Raw genomic sequence first — 20,718 nt, forward strand, 5'->3', positions numbered from 1 at the left:
ATGCTCTTACAAGTGAGAGCACACTCAGGCCTGCTGCTGATTTTTAACATTTTGGCTGAGAAAGGAGCTGTGCCTTAGCAAATCTTCCCGAGATAAGAATAGCATTTGCCATCTTAGGGCACAACACAGTTGTCCTACCCTGACGTGGCAACACATTGCGGTGAGATATAGAAGGCAACCTACCCGCTGAGGAATGTCTTCGAGAGCTATTAGTGGAAGCGTATCATCTACAGAGATGGGCATGACCCAGCTCAGGAGTCTTGTAAGAGGTGGCTATTTTTACCTCTTGATTCTGAGGATGAAGGGAGACGAGTGACTGAGTGATCCTCCTGGCAGGGTTAACCTCCAGGCCTCTGCGGGCAGCCCCCACTGCCTTGTCTCCCCTCCCAGGGACAGGCTCTTTATTTGTGTAGCCCCAATCAATTGGCTGTCCCTGAGCTTAGGCTATGCTGTTGCCTATTTTCCTTTCCACCAGATCTATGGGAGCTCGAGAGACACCACAGGCCACGTAACTTAGTGAAAAACACAAGAAGCTAGAAGACAAAACAGGTGACTTTGCTAGAGGGCTAGGCTGGCATCTCTGCGAGGTGTCAGGTGGCTTTTTTAAGGTCCTTGTGGTGGAAACCTGAGGCCTTCTCCTACAGATCCATCTCCCATTGCTCTCTTCCGGGCCACAATGGCAGAGTGTCTTGGGTTTCTACTTGCTCATCCTCACCACTGACACTGCAAGCAGGCTGGACTTCTCTGCAAGTGCTGGTGTGTTGGTGAGGCTGCATTTGTGGGCCAGGTAAGCTGAGACCCCTGTGGATAATTCTGTCTTAAGCGTACAGCCTTGGAGCAGTTGGTGGGAACTTCCCAGTTCAACAGCAGTGTGAGTGCCCCTTTGGAAGCAAAGCTCGTGCCCTTACAGTGGCTTCTATGTGCTTAGACCAAGAGGTCACTGTCAGTCCTCATCAGTCCTCAGTGGCCTCCAGGAGCTCCGCTGGCAAGCTCTCCATAGAAAACATTGCAAGCAAATCAAGCTCAGCAGCTTTCAGAGACCATCTGCCTCAGGCTTGGACACAGCTGTGGTCCACACAACCTACATTCCTTCAGCCCACAGCACTGTCCCCACTGCCATCCTTGCTGCCTTGCTCAGCTCAGTGCTTGGTGAAGGAACCATCTCTGTCTTTGAATACCAGCACTTGTAGAGTAGGCAGAGGTGGAAAGGTGGAAAGCTGTAGACTGTCACAACTTCTAACATCAACAGGTGCTCTGGCCTCTGCTCCTGAATGTGCTTCTTGCTTCCCTGTAATGCGAGCTGCACTTCACTCCTCAGCTGCTGCTAACATGTTTCTGGTTCACTTTTCATCAGCCCTCATCACAGGCCCCTTCGTTCTGGAGTCACAGTGGGGGTGACCGGCAGGAAACGCTTCAGACAGGGGCAGTGCTGGAGTGAATTTAAAAGTATTTGCCAATTTTCCCCATCTCTCTTCCCCTCCTCCCAACAAAACGGTAGAGTCAGCTTAGCCTGTACGTAGGCCAAAAGGAAGGTACAAGTATCTTGTAAAAATGGAGGAATACACCTGTTAGACTTCTCCTTTCCTCTTGCCTGAGGCAAGGCCACAAACAGCCTGTTGAGTGAGAGGTGGCAAGGCTTGACCTTTGAGGTGATGTGTTCAGGAGGTGTGCTGGTGCTGTGCAGTGTTTGGGAAATGGGCCATTGAGGGCCGTTCTTGCAGCATGTGGCCCCCTGCAGAGAAAGGATGAGCAAGTGGTGGCAGCAGCTGGGGGAATCTGGGGTAGGAAAGACTGCACAATTTAGGGGCACTACGGAAGTGTTGTAACAGCGCAGTGTTTGCTCAAAATTGGCTCTCCTACAGAACTGTCTGTGCTTCACAATGCAAAACACCACAGCAGGTGATAACTTACTCAGAACTTAATGAGGGAGCCAGGGAGGAAGAAAAGAACCTGCTGCTCAGGGTGTGTATGCAAACCAATCTATGGTCTTTATTCTCTAGGCTGGGAGGCGGTTGCAAAGACTAGTTACAGAAGAGAGCGACAGAGAGGTTCACATTTTGTGCACCACCCATGTCACTTTGCTGCCCCCTGACATCCTCACTCTTCCTCTTCTATCTTCCTATGAAATTCCCGGCTCTTGGCTCGGAGCTTGTTGACCTGCGACTCTGCAATGTCAGCCCTCTCCTCGGCCTCCTCCAGCTCGTGCTGGATCTTGCGGAATTTGGAGAGGTTGACATTGGACAGCTCCTCCTGCAGGGGAGAGGCAGGTGGTGGTGAAGAGCCCAGGGCAGGGGTTTCCAGGCCTCCTGCCACTGGGACTTGAGGGGCTGCAGCTGTTCCCTGGGGAGAAGGGGAAGGCTCCATCCCACACCCACCACTGCTTACCCATAGGCCTCACATGGGCCTCCTCATCCTCCCTTGCTTAGGAGATCCCTTCTAGACTGAGCAAAACAGGCTCTGAACACAGAATGGGATTAACCCTGCAATTTTTATCACCGTTCTGCTCTCTGGAAGCTGAGGAGGAAACAGTGTGGATAGTGCTTTAACTGAAGAGAGGATTCGTTAGTCTGGCTATTCAACATTTAACTAGTTCTCAGGCAAGACCCTTGGGCCTTCCTAGTTGCTGAGGCAAGGTGAGGAATTTGTAAGAGATGGTGAGTCTGTGAGATCTCGCCAATTGTCCCCTCAGCTGAGCGCAGCAACCCTTGTCTGCACTGGGCTCGGCAGCAAAGAAGCCATGCTCAGAGAGTCCTAAAATCAGAGGCTGCAGGACTTCCCTCAGCTCCTCCCTGATGGCAGAATGCCAAGAAGAAGGCAAAGTCCCCTCACACAATTCTAAATTCTGGGCACAGTGTGTCTTGGGAGTACACAGGAATCTTTCCAAGAGATACCTACGTGAAATTCAAGATGTTTTTGATGAGAACATCTCATCAAAAGAGAAGTTTCAAGAGAACATCTTATAAAAACTACTTGGTGTGTTGTACTTCTCATAGTATTCTGGACACAGATCTTGTATACCTAAATTTGTTATCTGCCTCTGCTCTTGCATTTGCTCTCTTCTCTCTCTTGTTTGATGCCCACGCACCAGAGTAATTTATCAGCAGGTCAAAGGCGCTAAAGCCATCCATTATGGACCCATGGCTGTTCCCACATTTCTCGTAATCGTCTCCTCCATGAGCATGTTACCCCCCTTGGAAAGTGACTCTTCCTCCACTCAGGGCAATACTTACAGCCTCTTCAGATTGTCTCTTGTACGATTTCACCTTCATTTGCAGCTTGTCCACCAGGTCCTGGAGCCTGAGAATATTCTTCCGGTCTTCCTCAGACTAGAGCAGTTGGAAAGCAGGAAAGAGAGGACATTGCTTTCCCCACACCACAATTAACATTTCCGCATGGGAATCACATTAAAAAGTTTTGGCTTCCTGGGAGGAGGGGGTGTCAGCACAAGAGGCCTCCTGAGGCCTTACCTGGTAGGTCAGCTCCTTCACTCTCCTCTCGTATTTGCGCACACCCTTCACGGCTTCAGTGCTGCGCTTCTGCTCAGCATCAACCTCCCCTTCCAGCTCTCTCACCTGCAATGAGAAGCCCAGCCTTGGAGCTCCCCTGGTGGTGCCTCATGGGACGTTCCCCCTCATGCACAAACAGCAGCCCTACACACCCTGGCCTCCAGCTTCTGGATTTGCTTCTTGCCTCCTTTCAGTGCCAGCTGCTCAGCCTCATCCAGACGGTGCTGCAGGTCCTTCACTGTCTGGTCCAAGTTCTTCTTCATCCTCTCCAGGTGGGCGCTGGTGTCCTGCTCCTTCTTCAGCTCTTCTGCCATCATGGCCGCCTGGAGAGCAAAGGAACAGCCCCAGTTTGGGATGCGAGACATACTGGGGCAGAATCCACCCACCACCAGCAAGGGAAGGAGTCCCCGGCTCACATCTGTGATGGCCTTCTTGGCCTTCTCTTCAGCATTGCGGGCTTCCTGAATCGTCTCCTCCATTTCACTCTGGATTTGGGAAATGTCCGTCTCCAGCTTCTTCTTGGTGTTGATCAAGCTGGTGTTCTGTGCAAACAGAAATTGCATGATTTGTATTCCTAGGTCTGAAATACATCAGTGGCAACTCAAAGCAATGGGCTGTGAGCATGCCTTCCCTGTGCACAGCGGTCTAGAGGACGCTCTAGACCGTCTAGAGGACACTCTTGACCACTTGTCATGACCTGTCCTCTGACACGAAAGCAGTCTTCTGCATTAAGTGTCTGCACAACTGGTTTCCATACCAAACCCTTACCTGGGTATGAAGGAGCTGCACACGTTCCGTTGCATCCAGCAGCTCCTGCTCAGCCACTTTCCTCGACCGCTCCGTCTGCTCCAGGGCTGCCCGTAGCTCCTCAACTTCAGCCTGCAACAGGTTTGCTCTGCGCTCCACCATAGCCACCTGCTCCTTCAGGTCCTCCTGCGTCCTGAGAGCATCGTCCAAGTGTATCTGGGTATCCTGCAAAAGAGGCAAGAGAAATTATAATGTGGCACAGCCTTCTTGGGAACTGAAAACATCAGAGAAGCCCTTCCTCTAGCTCTGTCTTTGCTTAACAGACCTTCAGCACCGCCTGTGTGTTTCTCAGGTTCTTTTGCGCCTCTGCCGCCACACGGTTGGCATGGCTCAGTTGGATCTCCATTTCATTCAGGTCTCCCTCCATCTTCTTCTTCAGCCTCAGGGCTTCGTTCCGGCTCCTGATCTCTGCATCCAGGCTGCTCTGCAAGGACTCCACAACTCGGAGATGGTTTCTCTTCAGCTGGTCAATTTCCTCATCTTTTTCTGCTATCTTCCTGTCAATCTCAGACTTGACCTGGTTGAGCTCCAGCTGGAGGCGCAGGATCTTCCCTTCCTCATGTTCTAGGGAGGCCTGCACAGGGGGATGGGGAGAGCAATCCCGTGACTTAACCTGCTGCTTACCTGCCAAGTACTCTCCTGCACAGTACTTCGTGAAATCTGAGTTGGCTGTGCTCCACAGCCAGGGCAGAGGGGAATCCCACGTTTTGTAGCCCAATGTGCCTATTGCTCGTATTTTTAGTGTAGACACCCGTGACTACTGCCGCTTACCTCAGCTTCCTCCAGAGCAGCCTGGATTTCAGATTTCTCCTGCTCAATCTGTTTCCTCACTTTCTCCAGCTCATGAATGGCCTTTCCTCCCTCTGCAATCTGCTCCGTGAGGTCAGCAATCTCCTCTGCAGGGACAGAGACAAATGACAGGGTCAGGCACTGGGCATGGGGGAAATGTCCTACCACAGGAAGGTGACAGGCACCCTCACAATCCTGCGGGCATGGAGCCATTTGATGTGGTGGACAGAGAAGCTTGCAAGAAAGCCCTGGCAGGAGCAGAGCACCCGGGACTTACGCTGCAAGTTCTTGTTCTCCCGCTTCAGCGTTTCCAGCTGGTCCAAGGACTCCTCGTAGGCATTCTTCATCTTAAACAGCTCCGTGCTGAGAGAGCGAGACTCCTTCTGGGAGGCTTCCAGCTCAGCCTGCGTTTCCTCATACTTCTGCTTCCACTCTGCCAGGATCTGAAGAGCAACAGGGCCGCAGTATGAGTGTGGCAGTCATGAGGAGATGCTCTGTCCCCAGACCACAAGGCTGGAGCCTGGTTACCTTGTCAAAATTCTTCTGCTTCTTGTCCAGAGCTGCGCAAGCAGCATTTGCTCTTTCCACATCTATCATCAGGTCCTCCACTTCATTCTGCAGCCGCTGCTTTGTCTTTTCCAGGGAAGCACATTTGGCATTCACAGCTTCAACGTGCTCCTCTGCTTCCTGCAGACGCTGTGCCAGCTTCTTCCTAGCAAGTGGTAAATGCAGCTCTCAGTGAGGAAGCAAAGCAGAGCAACTTTTGTGCAGCCAGCGTGCTTTTCACAATGGCACGCGTAGCCACTTTGCAGTATTTGACCCCATGCACGCACAGCATACAGCTTACCCCAGCAAGTCATTTTGTTCCCTTTTCCTTTCCCCGGGCACTAGCAACACCTCTGCTCTCCACACACTCCACACATTGCTTCTCTCTTGCTTTCTTTGTCATATGGCCTATTGGCCTTGGTCTTTTCATAACCACACCCTCTATAGCAGATACTCTCCTCTACCCATCACCCCTCCCCTGTCTAGTCTTGGCTTCTTTCTGTCACTCCCTCAATGGTCTTTTCAAATTTCCCTGCCAGCCTTCTCCACCTTCCGCATGTACTTGGCCTCCCTGAGCTCCACAGAGCAGGGCCTCATTTCTCGTATTCTGAGCCCGATGAGCATAGTTGCCTTTGCCTTTCCCAAACCACACCTTCTGTAGCTCAAAGTCCCTTTCATACTTTCAGTCACCTCTGGCTTCTTCACACCCCACTACCACATACTTGGCCTCCTCCAGTTCTTCTGTGCGCTGAATGGCATCTGTCTCATATTTGGTTCTCCACTGGGCCACTTCACTGTTGGCCTTGGACAGGGCACGCTGCAGCTCACCCTTGGCTTCTTGTTCCTCTTCATATTGCTCCCGGAGCAAGTCACAATCATGGCGAGCAGATTGCAAGGCATGGGCCAGGGCATTCTTGGCCTGTGGAGACAATTGGTTTCATAAAATGAGTAGTGTCTGAGACCTTCGAAAGGCGTCACACAGAAAATCACAGAAATGCCTTTGAGTCAGAAATGGAAATGTAGTCCTTGGGGATAACGTACATTAAATATATATTCAGAGAAGCTTTTTTTCATTTTTTTTTTTAGAATCTAAAATGTTACCCAGCTGAGATGGCTGGTAAACTCTAAATGACAAATGTACAGCTGGCTATTGATGACTCCTTACTAAATGTCTTCTAACATGTTAGCCTTAGCTAGAGAAGAGTAGGAGGAGAAACTCTTCCTTAGTTTTCTTTGATATAGCTCAATAATTTCTTAATAATTTCTTATGCAGTATCATTATCATCAAAGAAAACCCTTGTCAATGTCCTTCCCTGTCTCAGTGTCCAGATTAGAGGTGATGCTGTCCTGAGCTTTCTTCCAATATCAAATATGGATTTGGCAAAACTGTCCACCTATACTGGAATCTCCAAAATTAAAATTGTACAGCTAAGATGTTCTGATTGTACATTAGCTTAAGCAACATTCTGAAAAGAAGGATTTGGATCAAAAATTGAGACCTTTAGAGGAAGTACCTTTATTTCTTCCTCTAGATGTCTCTTTAGTTCTTCAATTTGTTGAGTAAATGCTTGTTTGCCTCTGGATAACTGGGATATCAAGGCATCTTTCTCTTCCACCTGACGTGAATATTCACCTGAGAAATTTTGCAGAAAGATTATAATGTAACAAACAGTTTTGGAACAGTGTGTTTATAATGCACTTCAGACGAGTTCACAGAGGACAAGCCAATTTGAGTAAAAAGCCACAGTGTTTGATGTCATCATGTTCAGGCTCTCCCAATACACACAAGTCATGAAGGTGTCTCACCTGCTTCTGTCTGCAGACGAGCTCTTTGTGTATTGAGGTCATTGATCATGCGTTGATGCTCCTCCTCCTTTGTCTTAATCTCACTCAGCTGGTCTTCCAGAGTCCTACACATCTTCTCCAGATTTGCCTAGGTGTCAAAAAGATGAAGGGCTCACTAAATTGTAGCTTCCTGTTCTTCTGAAGAAAAATACTAATAACTAATTGTAATCAGAACGTTCACAAAATGTACTGCATCATAGGCCTGTAAGCTTATAGAAATTCTATACCTTAGCTTTGGAGACAGACTCCATGTTACTGGCCAAGTCGTCAATCTCCAGCTTCAGCTCACTCTTCTCCTTCTCCAGCTTCTGCTTGACGCGCTGAAGGTTGTCTATTTGCTCCCCGAACTCCGCTGTGCTGTCCGCATGCTTCTTCCGCAGGGCAGCAGCTGTGGCTTCATGCTGCAGAGTGGCCTCCTCCAGGTCCCGACGCATCTTCTGAAATTCTGCCTCACGCTTCTTGTTCACCTCAATCTGAGCTGCTGTAGCTCCCCCTGCTTCTTCCAGGCGCTCACTGATCTCCTCCAGCTCCCTGGAGAGGTCAGCCCGATGCTTCTCTGCTTTGGCCCGAGAGGTCCGCTCGGCCTCAATTTCCTCCTCCAGTTCCTCAATTCGGGCCTGGGGAACATTAGGCACCATTCACACCCATGCCCTGCCCTGCCTGACCTCTGATGGTGTGAGAGAAGGCAAGGAACAAAGACTTGCCTGCAGCTCCTTGATCTTCTTCTGTAATTGCATGCCAAGAACTTGCTCATCCTCAATTTTGCTCTGGATCTGGCTGATTTCAAAGTCTTTCCTTTGCACAAAGCAAACCGTGTTAGAGCCTGAAGAAAAACACAGGCACATTTGCACAACACAAAGGTGCCCCACGACAACACTTACTTCTTCAGTTTCTCATCCAGCTGCTGCTTATCATTTTCCAAATCCATTATGGTATCGTGAGCCAGCTTCAGGTCACCCTCGAGTTTCCTCTTGGCTCTCTCAAGGTCCATGCGCAGCTTCTTCTCTTGCTCCAGGGACCCTTCGAGCTAAACAGAACCAGGCCGTGAATGCTCTGCCAGCCAGCCCTAACTCCAGAGCTGTGTTGGTCTCAGTTGATGTGTGTGTGCTTACATCGTCCACTTGCTGCTCCAGCTTGGCTTTCGCTTTGGTCAGTGTATTGACTTTGTCCTCTTCTGCCTGCAGGTCATCCAGAGTCTGCTGGTGGGCCTCTTGGAGGGCTTTCTTCTCTTTTGTCAGCTTTACAATGGTCTCGTCCAGGGCTGCCATCTCCTCAGTGAGGTTTTTCACCTGTGAGCAGGGAGCAAGGGTAGATGAAAAGTATTGTTTATAACTTTTAACGTAACAACACTGAATTCTTTTCTGGCATGAGAGCAACATCTTGTGCATTATACCTTGTTTTCGGTGGCATGTTTTTCCTTCTCAACTTTGGCCAGCGTTAACTCCAGGTCGTCTATATCTTTCTTCAGCTCCGAGCATTCGTCCTCCAGTTTCCTCTTCTTGGCTGTCAGCTCAGCATTGATTTCCTCCTCGTCCTCTGCTCTTTCTGTCACTTCCTTAACTTTGGCTTCCAGCTGGATTTTGGTTTTGATCAGCTGGTCACATCTTTCCTCAGCATCAGCCAGAGCATCAGCTTCCTGTTGGGAAAATATGTTTTTTCCTGGATATGTCTTCTAGGGGATGCTGCGATTCTTAGCTTTATCTTTTAGAATCCTGGATAGAAATTTTGTAATAAAAAGTAAGGCGAGAAAGACCAGTAGTCTGGTAGTCTACTAGACCAGTAGACTAGTAAGTCTAGTAGATAAACTATGACAGAAAAATGACAATTTTAGCAGTGAACACATTTTTTAATATATTTACAGTCCAGATGCTTTAATAAGGGGACCGCTCAACCTTACCTACGTCACATGGATTGCACAGTATTATTTTGTGGAAGTAGTTGAGTCTACGAATGATTTAATTTAGAAATCACAGCATTACAACACCCTGTATCATGCAATGATTTCGATTCATGCTCCTGAGTGTTTCAGGATGGTGAGTGAGAAGATTAAATTCTGTTTCCTCTCAATTAGCTTTATGTTCAGAATCCTAACACAATACTGTCCCTAACAGGTAGGCTGCCACCTCTGCTGGAAAGAAGCAAATTGTCATGTTTAGTAGAGAATAAAGGAAATAAAGATATGCCCTTCTATCTTTTCCTAAGGATTCCTAATCATATAAGAAGGGAAATACCAGTATTGGAGAGAGATGAAAACCTAGCCTAGAAGAACAAAACTTATACTACCTGAAAGTAAAGAGTTTCTTGTTCTGTCTGGTGCAGTTTTACTGAAGGTAAACGACAGAATTCTCAGGAACCATCCTGGAAAAGTCTAACCCATTGGATAAAGATGTTCTTGTGATGCCTTGACCACAATCTCCTGACAGTCCTCACTGCAAATTCATTAAATTTTTAAAAGCCCCACTTCATGAAATACTATAGAATTGAATTAAAAACATAGTTACTACGTGTCTTCTGAAAATGTAGTTCTACATAGAAGCCTTATCATCACAATTCACTTCCGATCAGGCACACTGGTAGTACTCACAGCCTGCACTTGCAGCTGCAGATCGTTCTTTTCCTGCACCAGTGTCACCATTTTCTCCTCCAGCTCCTTCCTCTTTGCCTCAGACTTTGCAAGCTCTTCCTTAGTTTTCTCAAACTCTTGTTTCATATTGGCCATCTCCTTTTCAGATTCTGCACTCTTCAGCAGGGGCTTGATTTTGAAGAACAGCTTCATCCAGGACCAGTGCTTGACATTCATGAATGCACGAATGTTGTACTGGATACAGAAGATGGACTCTCTGAAAGGTAATTCAAAAGAATATGAAATATTTAGACACTGATGACCCAGTAAGCCAAGTACACTGAGCCTAATTTGAAGAAATGTCTACCTCCTCTCCACCATTCTCTGGTACTCCACCCTCATCAGGAAACCCCTGCATCTGGCCTGTGTGCGAGTGATGAGCTGTGCCAGCTTTTCATCTCTCATCTCCTCCAGGAGTCCCAGCAGCCCCGCTTTGAAGAACACCTTGAGAAAGGGAATATTGGAGCACGTATCTTTCAGGTAGTGCAAAACACAGGTGTACTATATGTGAATCAAGGAATGTTTGTACCTTGGTGTGACCAAATTTGTACTGGGTATGGTCCACATCAATGGAGCTAAGGAGCTTCTCAGAAGCCTTCTTGCTGTCAATGAACTGTCCCTCTGGGATAGCACTTGCATTAAGCACCTTGTACCTGTAGACAAAAACAGAACATTAGGATGTATTCAGCCACCAAACCACTGCTTTTGTAGAATACTTCACTATTCTGGGTAAGAAATGAAGAGTTTGATGAAACCAGTAAGGGACTTTCACTCCATCATTTGGATGAAACAGAGTCAAATGCAACATTTCAGTATTACTGAACCTGGTGCTATTATTTATGGAAGTATGTCCATTGCATTAATATCTTTATCATTACTGAAATGCTGGTATTTCAGAAAGATTACAGGTCACTCATACTACACATTGTAGGAAACAGAAGGGTTTTAACTGGATGTACAAGCTATTCAGCATAGATAAAATTGGTAGGCAGGAGGAGCCCTCTTACCTCTGTTTAAAATCAGCATAGAGGACTCTGCTGGGGAAACCTTTCCTGCAGATTCTGATCCCTTCCAGCACACCATTACAACGCAGTTGGTGCAGAACCAGTTCATGCTCCATAGCACCTAACAATTCAGAGCACAATGAATACCATAATTTCTAGCAGAGAGGGGAATGGCTCTATTACAAGAAAATCTCTTCCTGAGCTTCTTACCAGGTGTTTTTGTTTCATTTGGGATGATGCAACGGACAAAATGGGGGTGAGTGCTCCGTAAGTTCGTCATCAGCTTGTTTAAGTTCTCCTTAAATGACCAGTAAGTAAGGTGAATTATTTTTATGTGCGCTTCTTGATGCATCAAGCCCATTGGAATGAGTTAATCACTTATCAAAATTAACTAGATTTCAGAACAGGTAAGTAAAGTCACACAAACCTAAGGTGTCTTCTGCTTATATATACTCAACATCATTATTAAAGACTGAAATATTCTGTTGTTTTTCCAGTGGGAACTATAACGTACAGTTCTATATTTTCATGCAAAATAATAAGCTTTCAGGTTTTCTAAATTCCACCTACTAAAATCAACATATTTGTTTAAAAATCAGGGCTATTTCTTTTCAAATAAGATAAATGTGTTTTTTGAGAGAATATTTATGGATATGCTCAATTCCCCCAAATATTAATGTCAGCGGAATGCATGAATGCTAAAATTACAGCACAGTTATAGCAAAGATTTAGAAACATAAAGATCCGAATATTATCCCCCACAAACAAAATTCTAGGATTAGATTTTCATGATATTTGAAGCCTGAACCCTTATTTTTGAACAGTATATATTAGCAATATTGAAATTCTTCTTGAAAAACCTGACATAGGATTCCCAGAGGACTTCACCACTATTGCATTAAATGCAAAGGTAGTCCTTTCCTATTTTAAATGAATTTAATCAATTTCTTCATATTAAAAAGACTTAATGAATGCAGTACTGTACCCGAAAAAGAGCTGAGACAGTTTGGAAAGAAGAACCCTTCTTCTTGCCACCCTTTTTGCCACCACCAGCCTCTGCAAATAGAACAAAATCAAAACAATATTAAAATATTGATGTTGCATACAGAATAGCAAACAACATTAAATGTTTTGTGTTTCCTGTTTTCATGCCCCTTCAACACTAAGCCTCACAGAAAATACGGAATTTACAGAGCTGACCTGCTTCTGCTCCACCATAGGTGGCAAAGAGTAAGGCCAGTGTCTTCAGAGATGATTTCTGGTACAGCCCAATGACAGTTTCATTCAGAGGGTCCTTGTTCTTCTCAAGCCAGCCAGAAATGTTGTAGTCCACTGTGCCAGCATAGTGTATGAGGGAGAAGTGGGCCTCAGCCTTGCCTTTGGCAGGCTTGGGCTTCTGGAAGTTGCTGGATTTGCCCAGATGCTGGTCATAGAGCTTGTTCTTGAAAGAGGTGTCAGTTGCCTTGGGGAACATGCACTCCTCTTCCAGGATGGAGAAGATGCCCATGGGCTGGAAGACAAGACAGTGTAATAGACAATAAACAAGAGGGAAAAACAGATTAGAAATAATGCATCCTTTGGTGTGAAAGAGGCTACAGTCAAGACAAGAAACTGCAAATCAAATCAGAAGAGAATGTTATTTCTCTACATTTCTAGAAAACAAGTGAGAAAAAATTAACTGGGACTTTTTCAACATTGATGTTTCGTTTTAACTTCTATAAATGCCTTTATTACTGGGAACATGACAAATTCTTAACTGATGGGAGCTAACAGAAAATGATCATCTTTTCAGGAAAGTTTACTTTGTACATTTGAACTGCATACTTTCACCTGAAGTCCTGAATTCCAAGTCTGATCTCCAGGACCACTTCCATACTATTGCCATTTTCACAAGAGGCAGCATATTCTCCCATGCTTCTTAAGTATGTCCCTTAGCAGCAATGGAATATCAAATGATTAATACACATGAACAGAAAGGATACCTTCTCAATAAGCTCAATGCAGGCAGCCAGGTCCATCCCAAAGTCAATGAATGTCCATTCAATTCCTTCCTTCTTGTACTCCTCCTGCTCCAGCACGAACATGTGGTGGTTGAAGAACTGTTGCAGTTTTTCGTTCGTGAAGTTGATGCAGAGCTGCTCGAAGCTATTGAACTGGCAAGCATAAAGAGATGAAAAGTTCTCAAAGTGCAGAAATAACTGAACAAAACTTTCCTGTACAATCCTAATTTTTGCTGTGTGGGCCTCTTCCTTCATGTTTCTCTATACTCCCTCATTAGGATAGGTCCTGTATTTTGAAAAGAAGGAAGATTGCAAATTCAGTGTAATTATAAGGTTAGTATTCCATTATTATTCTTTGTTGGGAGAGAAGTGAAATGCAATCCCACAACCCTGCATGTAAGTGTTCAATTATAGCAACTCCTCATAAAAATATGTCTCAGAATTCCCTTTATTCCTAATCAGCCTTCTGAGAAACTGCTAGAAAAAGCTCTGTTCCTTACATCAAAGATCTCAAAGCCAGCAATGTCCAGGACACCAATGAAGTACTGTCTGGGTTGTTTGGTATCCAGCTGCTGGTTGATGCGAACAACCATCCACAAGAACATCTTCTCATAGACAGCTTTTGCCAGGGCACCTACAGCATTGTGCACCTAAAGCAAGAATGTGGATTTACCAAACAGAACATAGGCAAATCACAGGAATCTTAACTCAAGACATAGTTGCAGGTTACCATATGTTTCTTACCTGTTGCACAGTCTGACCCTTGGTCACATATTCATTCCCAACCTTGACTCGAGGATAACACATCGCTTTGAGCAGATCAGCCGAGTTTAGACCCATCAAATAGGCAGCCTTGTCAGCAACTAAGCCCCAAAAGAGAGTGAGAGAAGAACTAAATAATGGACAATGCCTAAGATTTGGTCTTTGAGGGAACGTCTCAAAAGTTCACTACAGTTACAATATTGCACAAAAATATATGAATCAAAACTACAAAGCAAAAGTCTCTCTGTTCCTTAGAATCTAGAGTCCAGAATGTCTTCTGAGCATTAGCTTCTACACCTATTCTTCAAGAGAAGAAAATTTCATCCTTTTTCAGGTTGACTGTGGTACTCCCCATCTTCTGCCCGGTCCTTAGCACGAGGAACCCTCACTCAGAAACCTGGAGATATTAGTGTTCTAGCTGCTGTTCAGCTGTTAGGAATCAAATGCACATTTCACATCAGAGTTCCCCAGAAAACCAACAGAGTTGAGGATGAATGAGAATGCAGTCTCCTCCTACCATTGGACTTCAACACAGTATTACTATTCCACAGTAGAGGCAAAGATTACAAGATGTATTCCAATTTGAGTATATCTAAACATATTACAGGAAGTAGCTCCTGCAATCTTGGCAGCATATGCAATAACATTTATTAAGCATCAAGATAAAATGCAGTCGTCATTAGATGAGATAGGTGCTTCAACTATTATATAGAAATTGAACTCTTTTTTTACACCATTTAGTATTTAAAGCCTGAAATCTGCCTACTGCCTTCTTTTGGTGACAAAGATGTTATCTTGGGAGTATTTACTAAGTAAGACAATACCTTCTGTGCCATCTGGCTCTGCCTGCTCCTCTCGTTGTTTCTGCTTGAACTTCAAGTTCCCGTAGTGCATGACAGCCCCTGTCAGCTTGTAAATGGCGGTCTTTTCATCAGGAGTGAAGCCCAGGATGTCAATGGCACTCTAGTAATGGCATCAGTTAAGTCATACACGTGTATTTAGTAGGGCACCTATGTTACCCTCGAGATGGGGATACTAGGAACCTTTTTGGTGTGTTACTTACATCTGTAGCCATCAGCTCCTCCTGGTCATTAATGCTGGGAACAGTGATCTCACCTTGACTCACAAAGTGGTAATCATATGGGTTGGTGGTAATGAGGAGCATGTCTGAACATAAGAACAGGAAACAAACAAGCTTACTTTAGCCATTCAGATCATTGAATGACCTGTTATTTAGTGATTCTCTGAAAAAGTTAGTGATCCTTCCTACCAATTAACTCTGGCTTCTTGTTGGACATGATCTGATAAAATATGTGGTAGCTCCTTTCTGCCTTGAGCTGGAAAGTGACTCTGGACTTCTCCAGCAGGTCTGGCAAAGGAAGAGAGAAAGAGTTACACACAGGAGCATGCACAGAGCAGGAAGGCAGGACAGAACATGGTGATATGAGGGAGGTCTCTTACAGGTTTCAATGTCAGCAGAAGCCAGTTTCCCGGTGGCCCCAAAGTGGATTCTGATGAATTTGCCCTGTTGAGGGAAAAAAGCGGCATTCCAGCCTAGCTGCATTCCACTGCCGTCTGCTTTGGTGGGAACAGCACAAGGCCCATCGTTACTCTTGCAAAGAGAGGGAGAGATTTTGGCCAAAGCAACAACTCACAAAGCGTGAGGAGTTGTCATTCCTCACGGTCTTGGCATTTCCAAAGGCCTCCAGCAGGGGGTTGGCGCTGATGATTTGATCCTCAAGCGTTCCCTGCAACATGATCAGGATTCCTGGTTATCATTGTCAAAAATCATATCAAGAACATTAAACAGCATTCCTTCAAGGCAGTACCTATTGATTTACCTGCATTTTGCCCGCCTGCTCCTCCTTCTTCTTCTCCCCGCTAGCTGCAATTGTTGCAAAGTACTGGATGACACGCTTTGTGTTCACAGTCTTCCCGGCACCGGATTCTCCGCTGTGAAGCCAGACAGAGAAGCAGAGAGCGTATGGTCAGGCAGCAGCTCCCCTGGCACGGAGCAACCCAACAGGAACCCGAGTAGGCAATGTACGTACGTGATGAGGATTGACTGATTCTCACGATCTGTGAAAGAGACAGAAACAAAGGGACAATAGGCAGTGCTCATGAATAATAAGGAACTTAAACACTGTGAGGGAAATATGAACAGAGGCTTCCAGAAGGGGCAGGACAGAAAGTAGTGAAAATCCCTGGAAATTCCGGCAGGTGATTCTGATGTTCCTACTAGGACCATATGTAATATCAGCTGGATCAACAGAGGCATCACTTTAGGGTAGATTTTATATCTATATGCCAGACAGGATATTCTCTTTTTCTTTTATTTTTTGACAACACCTATATTCCTTTACAGCTAAAATTTTCCGGAGTAATACAGAATTTGAAGATCTCACCAGAAACAAAAATGTCTAAACAACCTCTTTTATTATTTTTCATCTTTTTTGACCCTTAAAGATATAGAAATTACATATTTCTTAGATAATAGACAGTTTTAATTTTCCTTTCTGCTTTTCTAAATCTATTTGCCACTTTATAAATAGAGTAGGTAAAAAGTAAATCTAAAATCCTGTGCATCACTGACTCTAATGCATCCACTGGGAAAAGAAAATAGGAGAGGGATGGAAGAGGATGAAGCAAAAGACTAGTTTAAAAGCCGTTCAATTTCAAAACTAGATTTTTTTTTATTTTTCAGGACAGTATTTTTCTATTAAATGAAATAATTAGTATTACAGATTACTACAATAGATTACTAAAATAGATTTACCTCTTTCAGGTTCTCTTTTCAGTATAATGCACAGTTGATTTAAGGTTAAAAAGATCAATGTAATCATGAAAGTGCACATGTACTTTAGATCATTCAGTCATTTTTTCTGTCATGAATTTCCATTTTCATAACAATCAAGTGAAGCTTATTTACCTTTTCAATTCAGAAAGCTCTGAATTGCATTTAAAAAGTAAAATTTGTTTTATTTGTTAGCACTGATGCTTGCATTTGAATTGACTGTAGAATCAGTATAGAACCACTGAAATGGCATCATACGCTTATTTATTTAATACCTTATTTCTGAGGTATATGTTATGTTATTTACAAATACTAGGTTATTGATTAAGATATCTAAATCTATGTGTCGGTATGTAAGATCCCACTACAGTCAGTGGAGCCAAGACCAGACACAAGGGTGTCTTCCTTTTTGTAGATTTACTCTAGATTCTACCGATTACATTGACAAGCTCTTTATTGATTATAATGGGAGCACAGACACAGCTCTCACAGACCTCTACCTTTAAGTTCATTAATCTTGCATTAATTTCACCCACCGTGTTTTAAAAATGCTACATTGTATTTCCAAAAAGAACCCTATATTTCCTTTTACAGACAACTTATTGCAAGAGCAATTCACAGACCAAGAACTCACCAGTTAACATGAACTGATAGGCGTTGTCAGAGATGGAGAAGATGTGGGGAGGGGCCTCCTGGCGCTTTTTGCCTCGGTAGGCCAACACCACCTCCGGGTTGTACACTGGCAGCCACTTGTAGGGGTTGACAGTGACACAGAAGAGACCCGAGTAGGTCTGTGAGGAAAAGAGACAGAACGTTGGCTTCCACTTGCAGCAGTTCTTCCCAGCTGCTTGCAGGAAGACTGCTGCTGGTACTTACGTAGATCATCCAGGCTGCATAACGCTCTTTGAGGTTATACAGCACAGCAGGTTCATGGAGGTGGGTCATCATGGCCATGTCCTCAATTTTATCATATTTGGGAGGGTTCATGGAAAAGACTTGATCTTCCTTCACAGTCAGAGTCTGCCAAGGAAATGAGAGAGCCATGCGTGTCAGGTAAGCGCTCGGAGTGGGAATTAAATTCTGCTCTGAAGCTTGCTTTGCACTCACCTCTCCTGCTTCAGTCTTGACAGTGACCTTCCCTCCTTCCCTGCTCTGGATTGTCCCTTTCACAAAGGACTCCTTAGGATGAGCCACAAAGACTGATGATTTGGCATCAAAAGGCTTGTTCTGGGCCTCGATTCTCTCCTTTTCTGACTTTCGGAGGTAGGGAGCCGCCTCCCCGAAGACAGCCATCTCAGAGTCTGCAGAGGCCATGTCTGCACTTTACTGAAGACACATAAACAAAGACTCTGATGAGGAAAAAAAGTACACATCAATATCTATGTCCGTGAGCAAACCCTTCTTCATCTAAGAAATTGCCAGCTACTCTTCCAAAAGAGCTTTCATTTGATTTTAATTTCTGGGTACCTAAGTCCACTTGAGAGTTAGGCTTAGCCTTCTACAACACTTAGGCCTTGTAACATTGAATAAAACATCTTCTAAATATTGACTATAGTTTAGCATCTTGCCTTGACAAATCCTGACCAGTTTTGATGTCTTCATATAAATGAATTTATAGCCAGAGAAAATCACTATCTGTTCTGGTCCTCAGTTTTGACTGATGAATCTTCAAAAGAGTACTTCCTTGTTAAGAGGGCTACCTTCTGTGCTATAAATGAAAAGTTACTTCATTTTTTAGTTCTTCCCTATTTTCAACAACCTAAGCAGCAATGGGCAGAAATAAAAGAAAATAAAAAGAAAATTATACAGAAATCCTACCTTAGACAGTCCCTGCATGTACTCTAGGAGTGAATTAGTTGGGATCTTACCTTTTCAGACACCAGAGAATGGCTTGTATCCTGGAAACTGGCCAGCTCTGTAAAATAATAATGGCAGTTGTTTTTATCAGTGCACAGAATTTCGGAGACAAATTGTAGATTTAAGATACAAACGTGTTGAAATTATACTGAAAATCTTCATTTATGTGTGCATATCTCCCACTGAAATGATTGCCAGAGGCAGGAGGAATGGAATGGGAAATATGGAATGCGATGGCATTGCCCCCTTTCTTCACACTAACAAAACCCTTACACTTACCTTGAAATCTTCCGTGGGACAGGCCAGACTTATCCCTGCGGGATTTTATAGTGTCTCGTCTGCAGATGCTGCAGATGCTCCCCCTTTCTTCGGTCAAAACATTTTTGGCAAACCTTCTTTGGCAAAGCATTGTCTGGCAAACTGAACTACGGGCATAATTGTCATTTGATTTGACTGATATAATTAGAACATTTTATGTCTTACTGACTATGTGAATACATCTCCTATAAATAATTTGTCAAGAGTGTTAAGGAGAGAATGTGGACTACTCAAGGCACTTAGAGAACTTGGATGCAGGACTTATGGTTCTTATTGCTGGCTTTCTCTGTGACTTGCAGCCCATAGCAGTTTGCTTAGTATGTTTATATCATAACTCTTGCAGTCATAGAGTTAGGATGATAAAATTTCCATGATTCTTTAGGAACTGAAGCCTTGAGAGCAACAGCAAAAATATGTCCAAAAAAATGTGAATAGTTTTTATTAAGTGCCCCTTTGCAGTGACATGTTCTTAAATATTGAAAGGCAAAATGCATTAAAGCCTCAGTTTCTGTATAGGACAGTCTTGATACCTGAGAGGGTTCAAAATACAGTGAGTTGGAAGCCTGAATCCATGTGGTTGGTCCAAGTAATGGGAGACTAGTTCTGAAACCGAGTTCTTGAATGGATTCCCGAGCTGACTTTTGAAGTATCAAATTAGAATATATTCTTGTGCATGCATACACAGTACATATTTGTGTGTATATTTCCTAAAAGCATGATTCCCCAGGAAATTCTGCTTCCCCACTGTTTGCTGTCTCTTTTACCTTACGCCTGCATTTGACATATGCATGCTCTTATTATCATTGGCTTACCTACACAGTCCCCTCTGTCAGATTAGAAATTCCATAGGCCTCCATAGCCTTTCCCTACATACAGCTCCCCAAAACAACACTCTCACTTAGCCATACCTGTAGACATCATATATCAGCATATAGTTCCAGATACTCTGCATGCTAATAAATCCTTAATCCAGCACCGCCATCCCCTGAAAAATTTCTTGTATACTTACACATTAAAATAGGCTCAGAAAAACCTAGTAACACAATTCTGCCTATACCAGACCATTAGAGGTAGAAGGCAGTCTTACGCAATGCTGACAGCATGGGAAAGGGGGATTTGCTACAAGTCCAAGAGAGTAACTGTTTTAAGAAAAGAGCATCATCACTAAAAATCTTTCAGATCTATACACATTCTTCTCCTGGTCATTAACATTTCAGTCAATTAAATATCTTAAGTGAATAACACAAGGACAAGGATTGAAAAACAGTATCTGGGACCCAGTGTAACATCCAGCATCAGACAATGCACCATGCTATACAAGTTCCTTACAAAGAGGGCTTTGGCACTGCCACACCCATGTTTTGCATTTCTGGGCTGGAGAATGGAATCCAAACCCAGAGCTCGCTACTCTGGCATTGGGACAGTAGGATATCTCAGAAGGGTTAGCTAACCCTTCTAACCAGTTTTCACCCTGGCCAAGAAGAAGAGAAGAGCTAGCCATTACCAGATGAGTAGAGTAGTACTTTGAAGTCCTGTATAGTGGATGTATAATAATGTGGAGGGCATTTAACATTTGATTTGATCACTCAACTTTCAAAAAACAGTTCTCCATCTAGGACTAACAGTCTGCCTAATTTCATTGTATGTTTAGCTGCCACACCTACAGCTATCGTTGCCAGATCCTAGGAGAAAAAAAAATGATTTCGATTAGTGGGAATATATACTGACAATGGTCTTCTCTTCTTTTTTGGCTGAACAGCAGATTCACGCCAGACTGTGCTCAAAAGGGACTGAAGTTGTGAAGCCTAATTCCTCCCAGCTCTTGCCATTTCTAGCACTGAAGTCTGGAGTTAACATTTCTCCATGT

The 20,718-nt window shown here is 44.3% G+C and overlaps 1 protein-coding gene across 2 annotated transcripts; it reads right to left on the bottom strand.

Moving 5' to 3' along the window:
- Positions 1–2,097: 2,097 nt before the first annotated feature.
- Positions 2,098–17,990, bottom strand: LOC134149156 (myosin heavy chain, skeletal muscle, adult-like). 2 transcript variants are annotated; one of them, XM_062592034.1, is made up of 38 exons: positions 17,784–17,990; positions 17,553–17,696; positions 17,311–17,467; positions 15,934–15,961; positions 15,724–15,835; positions 15,538–15,630; positions 15,344–15,407; positions 15,153–15,251; positions 14,946–15,049; positions 14,707–14,845; positions 13,865–13,983; positions 13,621–13,770; positions 13,103–13,273; positions 12,321–12,630; positions 12,106–12,176; positions 11,331–11,418; positions 11,124–11,241; positions 10,646–10,769; positions 10,424–10,560; positions 10,078–10,333; positions 8,887–9,129; positions 8,606–8,782; positions 8,375–8,520; positions 8,198–8,288; positions 7,721–8,110; positions 7,455–7,581; positions 7,163–7,281; positions 6,371–6,567; positions 5,631–5,814; positions 5,380–5,545; positions 5,085–5,209; positions 4,579–4,887; positions 4,275–4,478; positions 3,923–4,048; positions 3,659–3,829; positions 3,468–3,572; positions 3,231–3,326; positions 2,098–2,250 (listed from the first exon to the last, which is right to left on the bottom strand). In XM_062592034.1, exons 1-38 carry the CDS (start codon positions 17,988–17,990, stop codon positions 2,098–2,100), a joined length of 5,820 nt encoding a protein of 1,939 aa, XP_062448018.1. The 2 variants fall into 2 exon arrangements, with proteins under 2 accessions (XP_062448018.1, XP_062448019.1); XM_062592035.1 differs by having other exon boundaries at positions 12,303–12,630.
- Positions 17,991–20,718: the final 2,728 nt, after the last annotated feature.

The sequence above is a fragment of the Rhea pennata genome, chromosome 19, assembly GCF_028389875.1.
Source record: "Rhea pennata isolate bPtePen1 chromosome 19, bPtePen1.pri, whole genome shotgun sequence".
NCBI classification, from domain to species: Eukaryota; Metazoa; Chordata; class Aves; order Rheiformes; family Rheidae; genus Rhea; species Rhea pennata.